The sequence below is a fragment of the Onychostruthus taczanowskii genome, unplaced genomic scaffold, assembly GCF_017590055.1.
Source record: "Onychostruthus taczanowskii isolate IOZ18803 unplaced genomic scaffold, ASM1759005v1 scaffold10, whole genome shotgun sequence".
In the NCBI taxonomy this organism is placed as follows: Eukaryota; Metazoa; Chordata; class Aves; order Passeriformes; family Passeridae; genus Onychostruthus; species Onychostruthus taczanowskii.
The window spans coordinates 11,737,145-11,758,964 of NW_024496526.1; the positions used below are offsets into that span (position 1 = coordinate 11,737,145).

A 21,820-nucleotide genomic window follows, 5' to 3' on the forward strand; every position below is an offset into this window, starting at 1 on the left:
TCTTATTTTTCCCACAGGCAAAAATTAGTTGAAAAACAACATTAAAAATACTGTTCCTTCCAAATCCCCTCTCTTGTCATGAAGCAAGGGAAAAGCTCCCCTCTGTTGTGTCTTCAGATCCTGCTTGGCAGTCAAGCCTGCAGTTACTGTCATTCCCTCCTGTGGGTGGAAGGTAAGCCATGCCTGCTCTGAGAAAATCTGCCTTATCTCTTGTTTTACTTGACCTGTTGATTTTCAGATTCAGAATTCCAGAGGGCAATAAAGACTTCTTGTAAATTGATGAGCTGTAGTCCAGCTTCACTTGAAAAATACAATTTTTCACTTGAAAAAAAATCACTTGAAAAATAAAATTTGTTGAGACTTGTGTTACCAGTGTTCTTTAGTCTTTTGCCCCTGAGGTACTTAAGGATTGGAATTGAAATGTGGGATTACAACTGAATTGCTCATTGTGATTTCAGCTGAAGTCTCTTCTCTTCTTGTCTTGCTTTTAGGCACCTGGCACTGAAGCCCTGTTCCCATGCTCTAATTGTTTAGAATTTTTGGGATGATAACACAAGTTGTGCTACCCAAACATGGAATTTTGTAAACATGAGCGAAGTCTTATTGTTTGGGTTTTTGTTATTCTGGGGGTAGACTTTATTATTTGGGAACTTGTATTTCTGCTGTCCCTTTGCAGAAAATAACCCTGGTTTTGTATAAACAGGTTCCTACAGTTCTCTAGTCTCATTTTTGTGTTCACAAAACTACTGGTCATTTTTTGCTGGAATAGACAAACTCTTTGCTTTTTTGGTTGCCTGATAGTGTCTGTACTGAAAAAGGAATTGATTTCACACCCCCTCAACATTCCCATCCCCTGCTATGTGTGACAGATTTTCTTATGGGGGAAAAAAATATTGGGAGAAACCCAGACAAAATAAATTCAGTGAAACAACACAAGTTTGTTCTGACTGTTGGTTCTAAGGCAGATCTGTGGTTTTAAAGAATTCCTGTTCAGCATGTGGGACGTACATATGCCTGGCTCATGGTGTCAGTCCACTTAGGGAGTCACTTATGGAGAAGCTCAGAAGTTTTTAATGGATATTTTTTTGTGTTCAAACAGTTGCTTTTTCATTAAAAAACCAAAGCATAATGAACTTCTTGGGTGAGAGAATATTACAGCTTTTCCTTTCAGATAGTGAGGATGACCTTAAACTCCAGCCTCTGAGTAGCTTAACTTTCAGCTTATCTAATGCCTGGCATTTAGATGAGACTGTGTAAAACAGAAGGACTAGAACAGTCTGAATTTAAACTGCAGTTCAGGGAAAAGTTAATATCAAGATATTAATGCAAAACTAGACATGGCGTGTTCATTAGGTGTGCATAAATTTTTCATCTCGAGACTAAATTTACAATCACTTAATTTTCTTTTATTTTTGTTCACAACAAAGTAAGAATGTGGTGAAAATGGGATGGTTCTTTAAAGGGTTCTACACCCAGTTTTTAGGTGTAAGAGTGAATGAAAATACTTAGTAGGAACAACTGGAGGTGGAAGGACAGAAATTACAGTGATAAAACATCTGACAAAACCAAGTAAGTGATCTTTAGTCTTGCTTTGTAATATATTCACTCCTTGGTTTAGCATGAACCATTACTCACTTGTTTGCTTTAACTGCAGAAGCAATACTTTGATTTTCATTTCTTAAGCAGCAGTGTTTTCTGTAGATGTCAAAAATCAGTCTGTGGTTGAATATAATCCCAGTGGTTCTTATTTCAAATAATGGAGATAGGCCAGAGCTTCCATTGGTAACATTTTTTCCCCTTTCTTGCATAGCACAATTATCTATTGCACAGAAAATTAGAAATACAGGTTTTTGAAATGTGTTTTAATGTTCTTTCTAGAGGGAAATAAGATATTTGGTGTCTTGGGTGTTGTTTTTTGCTTCACTAAGCATTACTTTAAGGACCATCGTTAATGGAATCAATGGCTACCTCAGTACTGTAGTCTTCTACTAGAATTTGCTTTTTCCTAAGTTGTTCTCACTCCTTGAGTAAGCAGGAGATAAGAGTTGCCTTGTTCAAGAGGTGAAGAATTGGGCAGAATATACCTTTTGGCTTCTGTAACTGGTCCCAGAAACATCTCTCCCACATTTTTTGTGACCTTTGAGAGATGCCAGGTTTGGTTGGTGGTTTTTTCCCTTTTCAAAGTCTGGTCATGTGAATGTTACTCCTATTTAATGACTTACAAATTTCTACTCCAGCTAACATCAAAAGTTTACTTACACTCCAGGATACATCAATGTTTTTCAATAGGTTGCTATAATGTGTACTGGTGGAGAGATCTTTAATATTGAATTCTGTGAAGCCTTGAAATATTTTTTTCAGCTTGGTTTTGTACTGTCCCACTAGAATTTTTAATTAACAGTAAATTAATCTCTGACCAGCAATCAGCCCTACAAACAGACCCACCAGACAGACACTTGCTCATTTGGCATCCATTGTCCAGAAGGCTTTTGAAAAGTAATTTCATTTAGTCTTTAAGACTAGCTTTGTACGGTCAGTGTTTGGGGATTGTTTATATTCCAGGCTTTAGCTTGAAGTCTCCTGTTTTTAGACTTGGACAACACCTTGTCATCATGTAGTAGCCATGGCTAGGTGGTGACTGGTATCTCAACAGGTGTCCATTTATGCTCATAAGAGTGAGGGTGTATTTTATGTCTTGGAAGAAAAATTAAACCACCAGAGAAAGATGTTTATTTCGGCTTCATCGCTGTGCTGTCTAAACTGTGTTTATGGTGCAAAGGAAGGAAATTGCAGTGCTTGTTTCTGCTTTCTTGGAAGTGAAAGGTTTTTATAGGGAGATTGTATGAACTAAATACAGAATGGACCTTCATGACCAAGCTGGACTTAGACAATTTCTCTTAGGGTAGACATAAATATATTTCTGTTCAATCAAATGTTAGAGTTGCTAGCAGCTCAGAAGAGACAAATCAGTCAAGTGGATGGAACTTGGAGTTGTCAGAATATGGCTTCACATGATGCTTCTGTTAAGCTCATGTGGTGGGACAAACTCTGTAAATGTCTCCCTTTCTCACAGAATGAGAAAAGCTGCTCTGTTTCCTTTAGATTCATGGATAAATTTCATTTTGGAATTGGGATAAGTAGTTGAAATATCCCATTCTAGATTATTCAAGCTTTTTGTGTCTCAGACTTGTTCTTATCTATCTTCTGATTGGTCCAAGGGCTTGCTTTTTTTATCTTGTTCTTTAAAAATCTTCAATGAACTAATTTTCTTTCTCATATCTTTTTCTTTATTCTAAATGGACATGCTGTTGTTAGTTAGAATATTTCAGTGTGTGTGTCCTTCTCCAGGAGTTTGTGTCCTGCCTTTTCAGTCCTGTAAGTCTTGCTGGGATTTGTTTTGGAGTGATGAGGCCTTTGTGCCTCAAGTGCTTGGATATTGCAGAGCCAGGAACATTTCCCTCCTGAGTGTATCCTATGTAGCAGAGCGTTTGTATCAGTTGGGATTGCTGTCTCTGTGTCAGTACTCCTTTTCAAGTTTTAAAGAAAATTTCATTCAGGACAGTCCAGTCTTTTCCACTTTGAGTCAGACACGGGTTTGCAGACACTTAATGGTGAACTTTTGCCTCTTACTGAGTTGTGTAAGTTTGTTGTGAGATTAAAAAGAAAAAAAAATATTATTTTTTATCACTTACATTCTGCAGTTTTAAGTACAACTATGACAGAAGGTATTGTTTTGTCAGGAAAATGGCTTTGAAAAGCCATTTAAACATGCTTCTTCACATTGCATATCTTCCCTTTTTTTCTTAGGTCTAGAATTCTTCCCCCTTTGGCAAGCATCTGATTGCTTTCTAGACTGTTTTTCTTTTATCTCTTGAATACCTGGCTTGTATATTTGATCTGTGGTATGGCTTTGAAATTTAAATTGAATTTAAACTTTTTATTTGCTCTTCTGTTTTTGAGCTTGTGATGCCTACTCTGTTAGATGGTATTTCAGCAAATGTAATTGTGTGTTTGGTAATGGAGATACAATTTACATGTTTTGAGTTAACTTAGTCAGCCAAGTCAGGGTTGCAATTGTAAATTAGCCCTGAGTGCTCCAACTCCTCCTTCCTATAAAGAAGGCTATAAGTTTTTACTGCTCTTAAGCATATTAATTATGTATCTTGACTAATTTAAGGGGGAAATTACAGCATTCTTTTTATGATATTTCATTCCAATTATTTTCCCATTTCACATACGTTAGCATGTTATGTCTGTGTTCATTTGCACGTGGCCCAATCTTTGTATAAAGGCAGCCATAGAGCTGAACACACAACATCAGATGGGCATTTATACAGTACATTTCTGATACAGGAACATTTCAGGTAATGAGTGCTATTCCAATTTCTAATCCACCACTTAGAGCAGACCAATACATGTGTGTAGGGCATAAAAAGGTTTTGCTTATGGGAAAGTAAGCCCAGACCAGTCCATCCTCTCCTTTAGCATGAGTCTCCAGGATAGCAGTTATGGAAGCCCAGCTCTTCATAATGTGTGGGTGTGTGAGTTTTAGAAAAATTAACAAAAATGTTCCTAGTGGCAGTTCAGAGTATAACAATAGGACATTGCTCAGTTCTTTCTCCACTGGGTACTACTTTATTTCCTGTTTGAAGCTAGCTGCATCTTGATGCTGATCTTCCTGATTATAAAAGCTCTCCTAGGTGTTCTGCCATGGTCTGTGTGAATACCAAATCTGATTATAACGCTAGCCAGACATGCACAGCAGACACATTTTCCTAGTGTTGTGTGAGGAGACTGCTTAAAAGATTATTCTGACATTAATGTAATCTGTATAATGTGTTCAGAAACTGAAAACTATTCTCTTTGGCAGCATTCAGAGTATGGACCGTGCAGTAAATGGCTTGTGCACATAGGTGATCACCTATTTGGAATTCATTATACAATTAGGAAAATAAAAGTAATTTTCTTGTCTAGCATCCTGCTGAGGAAGCCTTTTTCATGAGAAGTAATGCTCCCATTACAGACCAGCTGGAACCTATGTAAAAATAGCAAGGGCCTCCCAGAATTGTGCCTTTTGTGTGTATTTTCCTCGAGTTTGGGATGGGATCTCAGGGATGGTGGGGGTGTGTGCTGAGGTGGGGAGGAAACTGCTGTGGAGAGGAGGGGCATAGCCAGCAGTTACACTGAACTCAGTGCACAAGAGAAAAGCAGGGATTCCAACAACTGCTGTCTTCAGCTAAATCAAAAAGATTGACTTCCCCCCCCGCTATGATGTTGCTGCTCAAGGACAAGAGCCAAGATGTGTGGAGTGTGTGACACTGCCATGTGTGGGCAGAAAGAGTGGAGGCTTTAAAGATGGAGCACAGAGGTGGCAGAAGAGAGGAATAGCAAGCATAGAAAGATTAAGATCTTTTGCAAACTGCAGCAGTCTCAATATCAAATGATGTTTTTATATATGATTTTATTTTAATTTATAGAAATCTATTTTAGTACTGAGACTGCTGCAGTCTGTGACAGGTCTAAATCTTTCCATGGCTGATTTAGATTTTTTATTTCCTATGTTTGTTACATTGTAGAAATGAGTCTGTCTATATATATATGTATGGCTTTTTAATCTTGTCACATAAATATGCAGGATACTGATCTCCTGTTTGGCAGGGATTGCAGCCTCCCAAGCTTGCAGTTCCCCTCTCTGGAGCGTGCAGATTAAAAATACTGCCCCATTCTCTCCTCCAGCCTAAGTTGGTGTGCAGGTCCCTCGAGAGGTCTCTGCAGAGTCCAGGAAGGGGATTACCATTATCAGTGTGCGGCAGTGCTGCCGGGCACAGGGTGATGCTGCAGCTGGTAGGGATAGAGGTTTCTCACAAGCAACAAAACTGCAGACTGCTGGTCTGCTTTTGGAAGTATGATGATTATCATATAACTGGCTTTTTTTTTTTAACCTCTCTGTATTAGACGACGTTTTTCTTCCATATTTGGGTTCTGATAGTGGGTATGTGCCAGTCCAGAGAATTATCATAGCATTCATTCTGCCAGTGACAAGTGTGTTTATCTGCTGGCACTGAGGACTAACTTACTGATGACTTTTTGTGTTGTGTTCACAATGCCAAAGTGAAGAAATAAAGCTGTCTAGAGAGGAAATTAATAGCTTTACAGTACGAATGTTTTTGCCCTGCTTCTTTGTCACATCAAAATTCTCACAGCGTGGCGTAAACTTTAATTTTAGGGTAGTCTGTTAATGGAGAAGGTGATTAAAATGTGTCCAGCCATTTTCTAGCAGCCGGAGAGCTTCGGGAGGTTGTGAATTGCCGAGGAGGAGCTCCCTGGGTGGCGGTGCTGGGTGACAGTGACAGTGCCAGTGCCAGCGCGGCTCCCAGCTGTGCCTTCCCATTGTCTCCGCGGCTCCGGGCACACGCTGAGCCCCGGCCGGGGGCATGGAGAGCACGCCCCGGCGGCTGAATAATGGAGCACAATGCCGAGAGCATGCAGGTACGTGAGCCCTGCAACAGGGCATCCAAACGCTGCCTGAGAGGAGAAGAATAAAATGTCTCCAGACAAATTGCAGTTTGCCTTTGGTTTCCCTTTTCCCACAAAAGCCATTCTAGGCCTAATCAGTTAGCAGGGATCATTAGCATCCCTAAATCTCTTCCTTCTGTAAACATTGACTTGAAAAAGACTTTTTCTTACATCTTTTTTGATAATGGCATTCTTGCTAATTTTTAGTTACTGGGTGTTTTATTTGTGCTGTGGTTGGAAAACCATTAAAAATATCTCTGCTAAAAGAATTTCCCAAGGTGGCAGAAATGGGGGAGATGCCTAAATTTTTTTGTGTGTGTGTGTTTCTTTTTTCCAAGTGTAACTGTTATCTCCATTCCAATGAGGAAGTACAAGCAAGCTTATTTTTTTTTGTAAAGATAAGCTTCGAACTGAAAACAGTATTTATAGTAGGCTATGTGAAAATGGTTCTTTTTTCCTATGCAGTTGATGACTGTCTTGTGTTGTGGACCAAATGTCTTTTTGTTGAGATAACAAGTAATTTTGGATGGCTGTTAAATTGATGATATTTGATTCCATGAAGATCAGTCATGTAATTTTTATCAAATTTCTGCACTATCAGAACTGCTGACATCAGACCTGCTGTGGTTTTGTTACAAATTAAGCGAAAATATGCTGCTAGAGGATTAAAGTTTGTAGGGTAGACAGTTTTGAAATTGTGATTTGTTGTTACCTGATGTTTGTAATCACCAGATTTTGAAGCAGCCAGATGATGTTTGTGTGTATGGTGGTGATGTGGTGTGGTATTTGTGAAGCTGTGGCAACAGGACATAGGTGAGAGCACTGATAGTGCCCCAGGAAAAGTTCTTTCATGTTTCTCTTGTTTGCTTTGATGATTTTTGTCTTCATTTTATGCAGAGATGGTACAGTAATTTACCAAGTTAGTGAATTTTGTTGTAAGATGGCAAAAAGGGCCTATTGGAGTTGGAGCTTTTGCTTCTTAACTTTTTTGAAAACTAAGTCCTTTGCATAATCTCGAGTATCTTAGGGTCCTAAACAGAATCTTTAACCTTGCCTGGTAACTCCAGGAGTCTGTTCCTAGCATCCACTGTTGAGATTTTGTCAGTTTTAGAGACACTTTTTCATGTTACTGATGGAAATATGATGGAGAAATGTTAGCTTAGATATTCTGAGAATGAAACCTGATTTATGTACAGAAAATTGTTAGCTGCTGTGTGCACTTGTGGATGGCTGTTTTCTAAATGAAATGGAGATTTGTCTTAAGAAAGATGCTGTTTGGAGGATCTCCACTAGAAATAGTCGCAGGCAATGCTTCAGTTCATTTACTTAAAATAGCTGGGGGAAAAAATCAATCTTTGACTATTTTAAGGTTTTAGTTTGCTACCGTATCATCTGGGGACTTGTAGATGGCATGACTTTGTTTGATCTTATGTGTTTCTATGGAGTGTTTTGAGTAGCAAGATGATTTTTTTACATCATCTGAACTTAAAATATTTATGTTCTCTTACTTCTGGACTGTTTCTAATATACCAAAATTAACCAATGCTGAGCTTAAAAGATTCTTGAAGATACCTTTGGTTAGTTTGCAATTGGGTAATATAAAACAAGTTTCCAATTTTTTTTTTTATTTGAAAGTCTTTCAAAGCAACTGTAAACAGCTCTGGCTATACTTGTACTTTATTGTGCTATAAAACCTCTGACCTTTAGTGAGCATTGACAGCCTCATAAAGAGAAAACCAAGTATTTTTGTCCCAAACTATTGATTTCCAATTGACACAAAAAAAGCATGTTGTTATTCTTCTTATGCCATTTTAAGGCCTTGATACTACAAATTAAGCTTCAGAGAATGATGTAATGACAGATGATTCTTCTTCAGTTTTTAAGGATTTTTTTTAACATGACAACTGTTGCTATTTGATAGTTGAAAACAGGTAGATAGTTTGGGTTTGGGCCTGTGATCTGACTTGATGACTTAAAGGTATTTAAAATAGATACATACAGGTAAATATTAGACTGATTATGTGGTGATGCAGACTTTTGTGCTATGTGTGCATTTCCTAGACTTGTTGGAAGCTTTCTAAAGGTACAGTTAAAAGTGAGAGAAAAATTTGTGTGAAAAAAATGTGCAAGATGTCAAAGGGAGCTGATAAAGGATGTGATGGGTGACCATGCAATATGAACAAGGTGAGGATAGCAAGAGCAGGTTTGGGGATTGCTCAAAGGAAAAAACGGCTGGAAGTTGTGGGAGGGTGCTGGTGTGGGCACATGGACACAGAATTTTCTGACTATCAGCCCTAGAGATGGCTCAAGAGCTGGGAGGAGTTTTTCTGCTGTCAGTTGGGTTTCTCTGAATGATGAAAGCTAAGCCAACAAAGTCTTCGTCAGCATAGTTGTTTCTACAGAGCTTTTGCTGGTACAGCAATGTCATGTGAGAAGGGCATTCATTTTTCCCCTCTCAAGCCAACAGAACTATGCTGCAAAAACTAAAGATATGTCATGCTGTATTTCATAAGCATTTCTAAATAGTTCTTTCCTCATGCCTTTGGACAGGCGTGTTCTTTGGGGGATGAGAGGCTTAGCCATTCAACAGATGGATTTTCCACTAACCTAATGCTCTGCTCTCTCTGAGGTATGGCATTTTGGAAAGGTTAATGCTCTAATAGTGTTCAAACTGAAATGGCTTTTGTCTGCCAAGGTATGTTTCCCTGTGCAGATGCTTGCCAGGAGGCAATTATATAAAAAATAGTGTTCAGTGAACTGTTTTGAAGTCTGTCTGGGAAATTTTTTTCTTCTCTTTCTAAAGCCACCAAAAAAAAAAGAAAAATAAAAAAGTGATAATAGATCCTAATAGAGCTACAACTTTAAATAGTATATAAACCATTTAAGATTATTTTTGTTACCTTAATGAGGGTGGCCTAGCCACAGAGCTGTGTTTTACAATAATAGTATGTGAATGTTTGTCAGGCTGGTTTTCATTCACCACAGATTGTTCAATGCTAGAACTGTCATTTCATCAGAAACCCTGCAACTTGGACTTCCATTGTTCTTCATGTTGGGTAGCTCCTCTAGTCAAAACAAGGACTGTAGTGGGATTATTTTTCCTTAGGTAGTATCTAGTATGCCCATCCTCTTCTTTTTCTAAATGGTGAAAAGAGCAGTGCTGTAGCCTGCCAGGTTTAATAATGAGCTGGCAGCACCTTATAAGAACCTCTTTGTCGTGTTCCACTGCAGCAGGAGCTACATCCAGAGAACTGTTTCATTTTCCAGGAGGAAACCAAAGGTGTTTACTTCCTTTGATGTACCTGACTCTGACTGTTTGTATGGGAAGTGAAGTGCAAGAAGGGAACTAAGAGGAGAGAATGACAGGACTTTGTGCAGAATGGGACAGCTGAGCCTCCTGGGGACCAGAGCTCTCTGAAGAAGCTCTGGGTAGTGGCAGAGTTTTTTCAGGGTACATTTCAAGTTTTGTTTTTCGAGTTTATGGATAACAGATATCAACAAAGTCCTGATTTCCCAGGTATTTGGATACTGCAGTTTCCTATCAATATGTAGAATAAAAGAATGCTCAAGTCTTGCTTGCCATTAAGTATCTTATTCTCATTTATGCAACTACATTCCTGAAGGAATTATCTTGTTATTCTTTGTCACTGTCAGCTCAGTGTTTCTATTGCATTCAGGAGTGAACTCACAGGAGAAGGTGAGGCAGGATTAAAGAGCCTTAGAGTATTGCTCAGAATTTAAAATATAAAAGGAGGGGGAGGGATAGTTGCTAATAATACACCTTGGCTTCTCACATGCCTATTCCTGTGAAAGGTGTCCTCTTTAACAGCCTGTCAACTGTCTTATGAGCAGTGGTAGTGTCCTATCTGAGGCCCTGAGTGTGAAAAAGAAGGGCACTATATTGCTCTGTAAGAGAGGTTGTAGCATGCAAAATGTCCCAGTAAAGAAAAGAAGGTATTTAAGAAGCCTGGGGGCAAGTTTCAGGTTTTGTTTCTAATGTTCAGCGTTACTGTTGTCCACATGACACCCTGTGTGCTGAGGTGTGTGCATGTCTGGAGTGGATGTTGGACGGGTGTGTTCTGGTGCTTTAAGGCTGTCCCTGCCTTTCCTTCCTCTCTCCAGGCTGTGCCAGTGAGAGGAGGTGGGGTGGTGGTGCCTTGGTCCCAGGGGTGCCCAGCCATGCCCTGGGACAGGCAGTGCCAGTCCCTGTGAGCTCAGGGAGGGAGGGAGGCAGTGTAAACCTGTGCTCTGCTGCTGCTGGAGCAGCACCTCTGACAGGGCAGGACAGTGAACAGTGAACATTTACACTTTGTAAAATGGCAGCAAAATGAATTAGAGCAAGACCTGGGACAGCCTTTCATTTGGTTCACTTTTTGGGGGTTTTCCTTCCAAATTGGAGGAAACTTTGTTGAGAAGGTCTGCAAATGGCTTCTGGTGCATTTGGTTCTATTTCTGTCCAGTTAATTTTTTAATGATGTCTCCACTTGGTAGTAGGACATAACATGCTCAGACAGTGAGATGCATTCAGTCCCTAATTAATTTTGGAGGAGGTAGCTGCACATTATATTTTTGTATTCTGATTTATCATACTCTTTCTTTGAAAATCTGATTACTAAGTACCTTGGTAAATTGAACCAAATAAGAAGGATCTTCTAATACTAATGGAGTAAATAGCATTGAGTTGTTAACTGATTAATGTAAAACTTCAAAATCTGTGAAAATAGCATCATTGAGAAAAGCATAAATCTTTGATTTAAGTGTATTTGAATAATTGCAGCATGGATTCAGTTGTATAGCATTTTCCACTAAACAAAACTAGGGAATCTTTTAGATTCATCCTTCAAAAGTAGACCAATTTCTCATTTGTTTGTTTCTAATAATTGTTTTAATTAGATCAGACCTGCACAATATCAGAGTTCAATAGGCAGGCCAGGACTCTTTACTCCCTAGCTGGTCATTTAATAGGTCTCAAACTTTAGCCATGACATGCAGAAAGCAGGAGTGTGTTGACTTTTCTGGAAACAGGGAACAGCTGTCTCTGCATAATTCCAGTTTATAATTCTGATAATTGTACAAAGCTGCTTTGAATTTTCTGTTAAATGAATGGCAGTCTTAGTATCAGCTGCTACATTTTTACAGGTGCTGGGTAGTATATTTTAACAGCCTGGGCCACTGAGGCACTAGTTACTAGGGAGAGCAAAATTGCAGACCCTAGTATATGGCTCCTGGATCATCCATGAGCACAGCCTGGTCTGTTTGTGGGCAGGAGAATTGTTGCTCTCTCTGGAATCCTCCCTTGCTCTCCAAGTCAGGATTTTCAAGGTTGTGTGGGGTTGCTTTTGTTTGTTTTTTCTCCTTTCCTCTCCTTCATCACCTTGGGCACTTTTCTCCAGTCCTTTTCCCACCTCTGCCTTAACAGAAATTTCCCAGGGGGAACTAATTTGTTCCAAATATAGATGTTTGCCAGGTTGTCCACCTTTTGTTTCAGGATTCCTTTCCAGACTCTCAGCTACTAGATAATAACATTAATCTACACCTTCTTGTTGCTTTATTTGAGTTGGGCTGGTGCTGTTGAAATGCCTTTACTGGAACTACTGGGGCAGAGCTGAAAGTCACCCCTGCAGAAAAGAGCTGCACAGCTGCTGCTGTTCTCCTGGGGCTTTGTTCCTGCTGCCCAGGGCTCCCATAAAGGTCCTGTGCACCCCCATAGCTTGTTAGCCCAACAGAACCTGCCCTAGCCCAAGAGCTTCATGGTTCTGGGTCACTTCTCACAGGGAATCACACCATGGAAAAGTTAAGGAAACACAGAGCTGGTGGAAAGGTGGAGGTGGGACCAAACCTGGAGACCGTGGGACAGAGGCTGTAGGGAGCAGGAGGAAGAAGCAGGAGCTCCTCTTTGAGTTCTCCCTTGATTTGGGTGTCTCAGACATCTTGCCAAAATTAATTGCTACCAAGAGCTGTGTGTAGGCAGTGGTCTGCAGCGATTAAGCAGTAGCTGGATGCAATAATTTTTTTAGTTATACCCATAGTTTTATTAAGAAAATTTTGATTGATACCTTTCTGCTTAAGGTATAAACATTTTCCTCTTTCACCCTAACAAAGCAAGGTATGTAACTTTGAGTGTTTTCAGTTGGTGAGGAGAGTTCTAGTCATGGGATCCCTGAGGTAATGGTGTTAATAAACATTTGTTTATGTAATTGAGGTGAAAAATGGCTGGGAAAAACTCTTGTTGTGCAGGTCTCTCAAATAAATCTTCAATCTTCAAAAATCCATTTTCCTAGGAAAGGTCCTGACTTCTAAAAAAAAAAAAACAAAAAACAAAAAACAAACAAAAAACAAGCACTTCCACATCCAAGAAAGGTTTATACTACTGTTATGTCTGGGGTAAAGCAAAACTTCTCCCACAGAGTTTGGAGGATTCATCCATCTGTCTTAAGTTATAAATTTTCACTTTACCTTTCCACGTTCCTTTTTCACATTACCCTTCCAAAGTGTGTCCAATTTGCAGGTTCTTCTTGCTGGGGAAGTTGTGGGCAGAGGCCAGTGTTCGTTGGTTGCAGGAATTCTGTTGATTTATCAGTCAACAGAAGCTTGTTTAAGATATAAATTTTCACTTTACCTTTCCACGTTCCTTTTTCACATTACCTTTCCAAAGTGTGTCCAAGTTGCATGTTGAACATAGGTTTTTTTCACCCCCACCCTTCTAATCCTATTTTCTACCCTGAATTTGACTGATACAAGTTATTTTGACAGTCATTTCTGGGGTCTTTTGACAACAATTATATCAATAATTCAAGAAAAAAATTCACTTTCTGTCTATTACCATCTCTTCAGAAGAAAAAGAATGGATTGCTTCTGTCATGGGCAGTGCAAAGCTTCCTATCTCCATCTACAGTGCCAACAAGGAGTTGGAACTCTTGATGCCTCTTAGGGAAATTGGATTAATTGGATCCTATTCCCAGAAATATCTCTGCTCATTGCAAGTCAGTTTAGTGGGTTTACATATGGTAATTTTCAAGTCAGGATCCAAAATGAGGGATTCAGTGGTTTTTCATGTATCAAGATTCAGGAGGCTGCCATCATGAAACTCAGGAATGACTTTGCTTGATCTGTTGGGGTTTTTTATGACTTATCCTCTAGACTGTGCAAAAGAAAGCAGTAAGAGCACAGCACTGACTGGTTTTCTGGTCTGCTGACTGCAAAGTTCATCTCTGTGGAGTATTGGACATCATCTCACGGCTGATAATAACACTTCCCTCTGAAAGGGGAGAGTACCTGCACAGACAAAGTGGTGACCACTTGTTGGAAAGAGGATTACCAGATTTTAGGATGAATACTGGGGTATAATGTTGCTGATATGACAAAGAAAAATGTACATTTCAGTACTGAGTATTTAGATGGGGACAGTAGTCCTGAGGGTGCAGAACACAGATATGACATTTATCCTCCACTCTTATATGCAAGTCCTTTTATTTCCTGTCTGCTAAAGTAGGTGTCTATTTTTGTCACCTATGAAAGATACTGGAATTGGTAGGTTTTCTTTCATGAGATGTGTTGGGAGCTGTTTGAGCTTTTAATTGCAAACCCAGGTAGTGCTCTACCCTTAATATTCAGTCCTTTCAACTGTTTAGATAATTTTAGGGCAGAACCTCATTTGTATTCCTCCTATTAAGATCTGCAAATAATATGTTGGTCTGTATTGCAATCCAGTGTAAAGCCAGTGCTGGGATTTTGTTTCAATTAATCAGTTTGCTTACCAGACCCTATTTTCTCCCCAAAGACCAGAGCAGCAGAGACTGCCTTCCTGGATTTTTTTGTCCTTTTACCTGTCCTACGTGGGACACAAGAAATTCACATCCAGCTGTATGGGGAGGTGAAAGAGGTGGGATTCATAAGGAAGGGGTGTGATTTGTTCCCCCACTCAGTCTGCAGCACATAAAATTCCTTAAATCTTTTTTTAATCCAGTCAGTGGAAGTTTAGAAACTAGAACCAGATTATCTCAGCTATGAAAATTGGCTGAATTAGTGGAAACTTCAGGGGTGGAATGTTACCCAAGTACGTAAACTCACAGTTGTGGATCACAAACACAAGGGTTCATTACCAATCTCAATGAATCTATGGCTGGTATTATTAAAAATAATCAGGTAAGAAAGGATTCCTCTTTCTCTTCTGTGTTCTTTGCTGCTAATGTGAAGCACAGAGTTTGGCATTTACTCATAGATGCACATATGGTGATTCCAGTTGACTCAAAATAGCTCCATTCTATGAACCCAAAGTTGAGATATTTTTTTGTGTGAATTGGAACTCCACAGCTTTTCCTCAGTTCTGTCTCTTTGACTGTAGGATACATAACACCAAATCTGCAGGCTTTGAACCTATCTGCAGGGAAAAATCTGTTCAGAACAAGTTATAAACTAATTTGCACTTAGTTTGTCATAGGAAATATAAGGACTTTTCTTGTTCATCAGTTTCCTGGATTGACCTAGGCAAGCAAGGATATTTGCAGACTGTGTTTTGGTAACTGAGTATGCTGTTACATGGTTTTAGAATGGTGTTGCAAATGGACAGGAGCTCTTAGTGTATTTGATAGAATCAAAGAAACACTTGATGTTGATTATCATTAGTATTTTGTGATTTGTGTAGGGAGTAGTAATTAAATTACACTTACTTTGCAGTATTATATTTGCAGCTGGACATAAATGTTTTGGGGTTTGTTTTGCTGTCTTCAGCCTGTAATGTTTTTAAAATTTATCTAAATACTGTGCAAGTCACATGTCAGTCAACAAAGTGAAACAGCATCTCTATTCAAGTTTTGTTTACTGTAAAGGTTCTGAGCTTCTTAATAAATTTTATATCAGCATCTGGATTGTCTGGAAAAAAACACCTCAAAAACCAACAGTCCAGGACATCCTTTGTTGCATTTTTGCATTTTTCTCCTGTTTGTTCTTTCATCTGTAATCCTTTTCCCTCCGTTAGATTCAGTATCCTTTGTTACATTTTTGCATTTTTTTTCCCCGTTTGTTCTTTCATCTGTAATCCTTTTCCCTCCGTTAGATTCAGTAAATAGGATCTCTTACAGGCCTGCACCATAGTCCATCTTTTATCTTTCTTTTCCATGCTTTGCAGCAAATTTCAGTACTCCAGATGTCTGTAGCAGCTCATCTCTTACCAAACTGTGTTTCTTCAGCTCTGGAGCAGTGGTTGTAGCCAGGCCTTGATCTCCCCTGCGAGGGAGCAGGAGGAGCTGGGCACCACCAGGTCTTCTCAGGGCTCCACTGGCTCTGCTCTTGGAGCTCTGGCCTGGCCTTCAAATGCTTCCTTGGGCTGCTGCTGTTGCTTATTTCTCAACTCTGAAAAAGAGGGAAGATGGAAACACATCAGTTTTGCAGAAATGTGTAAATCCTCGTTCCAGGGCAATTATTTTCTTGAATAAAGTAAAGCCATCTTCTGTGATTGCCATTGCCCAAAACAGGGCTTATGGGTTGTGCTCATAGATGATTAACTCCAACAAAGAGAAAAACTGTTCTGCTGACAGCCATTTGTGAGCTTTCGTGGCCTGTTACTCCTCCACACCTGCTGGGCTGCATATTTCAGACTCTTTGGGAAGATACCTGCTTGTTTATAGAAGCACAGTTTCAGGAATGCCAACAAAATGTTTATTATGACTACTAGATGGAATGAGCAGGATGGATATGACACGGTTTATTTTTTCTTTCTTCTTTCCTTTTTTTTTTTTTTTTTTCCTTAAAATGACTATTTAAGTTTTTAGGTGTCATCAGGTTCCATCTCCCCTTCCACAGCAAATAAAAGTATAATGCATTTCCTTTGTTGATTTTTCAGGCATTCAAAAGGGATGTTCTTGCTGATTCAAGACCAAACAGTTCTGTCCAGGACTCTACACTGGGGATAAGGACATGGGACTCCTCCTGCCAGATTCCAGCTGGTTCATCACAACTGACATCTTGGCTGACAACTGTGAAAAGGATCTTCGGATTATTCTACTTTATTTTTGTGGGAGACCACAATCCCCAAACTCTAGGACATATCAGGTACTAAATCAAACACTGAACTTTTCCATAACATTAGTGGATTGTTATTTGTTTCTTATGAAGGAGTTTAGGCATTCAGATCTTACTCTTTATTTCTTGTAGGAAATGGAAAATCCTTGGTTTTACATCTTGCAGTAGCTGAGTAATGACAAGGAGTTGTGTTTCTTATTTCCTATGGAAAATTTGGGGTTTAATTATTAGCTATGTTTATATTGCATTTAAAATTATTATAATAAATTGTAATTGCTGATCATGGTTATTATCCTAATTACCAAATCGTTTTTATTTCTTCTTTGTTTTTATTTCTTCTTTGTTTTATTTCTTCTTTGTTTTTGAGAGAATGCTTAATTTTATTAAGACTAGTTTTGCTACAGTTTGTAGGTAAGATAATTCCTGCATTCAGAACTTGTCCAGTTATTACCTGTCAACAAGGAAACTTTAAAAGTTCATGAAATTTATGAGTGTTTGCACACTTGGGGTGTTATGATTCACGTATTTACTTCCAACCCTTTTAAGATAAATCTATATGTAATTTTCTTTTCCTTTGAGAAAATCTTGCCTTGTTTCTGTTGGAGCCTAGTTTGATTTGGAGTATCTGAATGTTCAGGTGTTTATTTTTAAAATGTGGAAGAGAAAATCTGTGAGTGTTATCCAAGAGTGTAGCTCTCAATTCTTGTTTGTGTAGATGTCTGCTGTTACAGACCACTGATAAAAGTGGTTAAAAAGACATTACTCCTTCTAATACAAGACAGAAAAAAGTGTCATAGCAAAGGGGGGATCCTTTTTACAGCAAAGTCATGTTTATTTTGGGTAGCTGTTTAGGTATGGGTGGCTTTTTAATTAACTTTAAATTACTCAATAATTCACTTTTTCTTTGTCCTAAAGGTTCCATATTTCTTGTAGAATTTTAAAATAACCTTTTCTAATGAGGATGTCTGATATTCTTACTGTAAAAGATGAAACTGATGCAATGAAGGGTTCAGAAGCTGAATTTAAAGATACAGACCCAGTTGAAAACCTAAAAAAATCAGGAAGTCAGGAAGAGATTCAAGTGGAAAAGGATGAAAATTGCCCTGATAACAAAAACAATATGCCGGTAAGAAGCTTTTCACTTCATTCTTCACTAGTACATCATGTTAAAGTCTGTGTCTTGTTGTTCTCCATTCTCTTGATCCTCTTATATGTTTCTTTGGTACAGTGAGGAAAACTTCGTTGGTTTTAGGGAAGCAAATATGATGATTATTGCTTCCTCTCTCCTCCTTGCCCCACTTCTCTGTTATACTCATGTAAATATGACTCAGTCTTTTTTCATTCTGTGAAGTAGATGAGTGGTTTTGCTGGGAACCAGACAATTTGCCCATGTTTGTGTTTCCCTGAGTGCATATGTGAAGTCTTTCATTGTAGCAGAACAAGGAACAAACTCAGGCTGGCTTTTGCTGCTGCTGAATCCTGACAGAGTTTGGAGCTGGGCTGTGTGTGCTGTGTTGCTGCTTTGAACGTGGTGCTGCAGCTCAGCCAGGCCTGTCTGCCCTGGGCAGGGGTGGCCAGCCCAGGGCTTTTGAGCTGTTGCACTTTGCAGGTGGCTCAGATGTAGATTTTCCAGTAGAGCTGTTCAGCATAAGGCTGAAGTAATCAGCTGTAGGTAATGCAAATCCCCAGGAGCCAGAGGGATCCAGAGCTCCTGAGGCCAGCAGGTCTGAGTGCTGCCCCAGCCACTGCAGAATGAGCTGGGGAGCATCATCCTGCCTTGGTGGGCAGCAGATACTCCCTGCACCTTCTCTTCTCTGATCTTCTCTGCTTGACAGCTTTGGGGAGGTGACTTTTGGGTAGGAAAACTGAGGCAGTTCCTTGTGCACATGCTGAAAAGCTGAGGCATATAAATGGATGGCTTTTGGAGGTGGGAGAAGTGAAGTACCTGTAAGGAAGTTGTGGCATCACATTTCAAGTGAGAAGGAGGCAAAGCAAATAGTGTGAAAATACCTTGTGTGGATGGAGAACACACTGATAAGGAAGGGTTGGAATTTGTGGCAGCACATTTAATCTAATCTGAGATTTAGGTGTGGGACAAGAGAGCTCACTCCTGGCTGAGGCTGCCCACCTGGTCACTGAGCACTGTAAGTAGCTCACATGAGGGGAGGAGTTCAGGAAAGCAACAGAAAATTTCTGACACAACCTACAAAACAGGCCAGATTTGTAAAAGGAAACACAGAAGCTTGTGTTTGGCAAAAGCTTTAGTTGTCTATAGGAATTTTGTGTCTGTGGGTTAATACTAAACTATTTTTTTAGAGAAGTCCTGATTGGGATCTGAGGGATCTCTTGTGGGTTGCAAAAACAGGACAGTAGCTTATTAGATTCTTGTTATTGAGATTTGAGTAAAAGGTTCTTTGGGGAGTAGTTTTGTTCAAGACTAACAATTCAATATTCCACTGGGTGAAGTAAGGTTTATCTGCTATGTTAAATTGCTTCCAGATAAATCTTTTAGACCACTGCAATAACAATAGTTTTACACTTTAATATCTGCTGGCTTTATTAAGGCTGGCATCAGTGTAAATAGATAATTTTATGGAAAAAATAAATCCTTGAAATGAAATATTTCTCCTGTAACATGAGAAATAACTGCTGCTGAAAAGCTGGGAGATATTATAGCTGAGCTGGTATTTTCTTTAATTAATGGAATGTTCTAGTACTGAGCCTTAAAAATTAATCTACACTTTAGTTATTTTCATACAGTTCAGTAATTTGGAAAAAATCTCATTCACATTTTCTCATTTAACAAGTTTTAGTGTGGAAATTTCTATGAGACTCAAGTGGCAAGTAAGAAATAAGCCTTCCTGCAAACAAGTGCTGCTGTCTCATCAGAGTGCAGAGGAATGAACCTGCCAGTGCTGCCAGGGGCTGTGGGCTGGCAGGGGGTTCATTGCCCAGCTGGGTGCTCCTTCAGGAGCAAGAGCTGGTGGCTGAAGTGATTATCTCACATCCACTAAATGCACTGGACACTGCGTGGTGAAGGCTGTTGGATAGAAACAGCTCTGCTGTCACTGTGGTGTCCTGGAGTCTCCATCACAATCAGAACATTGCTGTTCCATGAGCAGTTTAATTCAAAACTGAGGCTGAGGATGCAGATTTCCAGAGTGGCAGGAAGACAGACAGTTACCAAATGGAACCTGGCTACTGTGAGCAAACTCCTTGAACAACTGAAATCAGCAGAAGTTAATGTCACTTGTACTGTGGAGGCTGCCAGTGCAAATAAATGTCTCATGTCAGGGTTTCCCATTTAAAGCATGTTTTATGCTGAAATACAAAACAAAAATTTGGGGTTGTCCATAGTAAAAAAACCCTTGTGGAACAGTAGCAGTCAGCAAGTTTTTATCTAATGGTTGGTAAAAAAATTTGATGAAATTTCAATGGACATAGTACTTGTCATTAAGTGCAGGTTAAATGTTACTGTGGTGGTGGGAAAAAGAGCAAAGAATTTGCTGAGAAATGTTAGAAAAGATTATCAGAAACTTACTGGAATTTGTTATGTACTTCTGTTTACTAACTGAGTGCTTCAGAGGATGGGTTGGTCCTGGGGGTTGGGTTTGGCTCTCCTTCATGGTGGCAGAATAGGTTTGGTACCTACTGACAAACTACAGTCACATTCCTCAGTACAGTTATCACTTCATCACTTTGACTTCTTTAAGCCATGGAAAAAACAGGCTGTGATTTTTTCCTCTGTCTGAACTTGGCATTCCATCAATGGAATGCTCAGTGATAAATTTAATGCTCAATTTATCGAGTAGGTCATCTAACCATGTCCCATCATCAACTTTGATCTTAGCTACACCTTACATACATTGCTGTATGCTCTTATGAATGAATTCTGAATGATCAGATAAGTTCATGCAACACATTCCATCACGGGCCATTGAATTCAGGCATGTTTCTGGAACAGCACAGTTCAGAAACCGATGGTTTTATTTTGAAATGCAACTGTGGTTGTAAATTCCAGATTATTTGGAAGTTGTGCATTAATAACTGATTGGCTGCTGCATCTGGAGGTACGATGTGAATGAGGAAAATACCTAATTACAGTACGTGGCCAGCACTCCCCATTTCTTTAAGCAGTGCAAAAGTAGTGTTGCTGATACAGAGAACATTTCTGAACTGGCATATTTGCAGTGAGGTTCAAGTGTCGTTCAAATGGCACTGGAGACAAGAGGCACTGTTATGAAAAGTACCTTCACTGAAGTCATGTGCACATCAGCACTGTGGTGGGTTTTGTGATCAAAAGGGTTTTGGTTCACCAGTCACTGTTGTCTCCCACCTGTTCATCTTACCCAGGCCAGGTGACAACCAGTGAATCCAGAGTTAGCTGGAATACAGGGTCTGTGTTGCTGCCTCTGTCTCTGGGGGGTGAGACAGGCAGTGTCATCCACTGTAAGGACAAAGCTGCAGGAAATGCTGACACAAATTCAAGATCCTGGATTTATCATGCAAGTTAGTCCCTTATTTTTATTATTAGGAATACTTCTGTTTTAAAACCCAAAAAAGCCTCATGGCATGAGTGCAGGGTGGTACCCATCTACTCTGTGATAAAGGCAATGCAAATGTTGTGTTAAGTGAGTATAATTCTGGTTTTGTTTTTTGCTAATTAAGCAGATATCCTTGTCCTTTGGGGCAATTAGATAATTATTTTTACTTAGCAACTTGACATCTCTCTTCCTACAGGTGTCTTCCTTCTGTAGTAGCACAAGCCTTGATCATCTTCAGTTGTGAAACAGAGAGGGTTCTCTGAAGTCTTTCTTTGCCTCCTCCCCAGCTCTTTTGGTCTTGTCAGCATTTAGCTGTCTTTGTCTCCAAAATATGGGATGTAATCATTTTGAATACATCAATGATTGGGCAGATTCTCTTATTCTTGAGCTGCCTCCATGTCCAAGGGTGAAACTATTTTTCCATCAGTCATCCTCTACTGTGTCATGGAAAATTGCTGTCACTGCTCACTAATGCAGGACAGCAAGTAACCATGGACCACACTGTTCTTTCCCTCACCATTACAAAGCTACCCATGGTTCTTGGGACTGCAGCACTTGACTGGATTTAAAATTGAGACCTAATTCTGCAGAAAGGTAAAAAACTGAATGTCCTTAGAATGCTTTTTGTTCAGATTTGTCATGTTATGCCTATCCTCAGAAATGCCCAAATGGTACTTCAGAAATAAAACCTCTTCTCACAAAACCTTTCACACGTCTGAGTTTGCCATCTTGTGCCTGAC

General features: G+C 39.5%; 1 protein-coding gene across 12 annotated transcripts in view; it reads left to right on the forward strand.

Annotated features, from left to right (window-relative positions):
* The window catches only part of R3HDM1 (R3H domain containing 1), a 79,236-nt gene that overhangs the window by 12,534 nt on the left and 44,882 nt on the right, over nucleotides 1–21,820 (forward strand). For all 12 annotated transcript variants that reach the window (XM_041405585.1, XM_041405598.1, XM_041405643.1 and 9 more), the window contains exons 2-3: nucleotides 16,358–16,566; nucleotides 17,452–17,662. In XM_041405585.1, coding sequence (XP_041261519.1) covers nucleotides 17,492–17,662 — 171 coding nt within the window. In that variant the 5' untranslated portion in view covers nucleotides 16,358–16,566; nucleotides 17,452–17,491. The remainder of the gene's footprint in view (nucleotides 1–16,357; nucleotides 16,567–17,451; nucleotides 17,663–21,820) is intronic.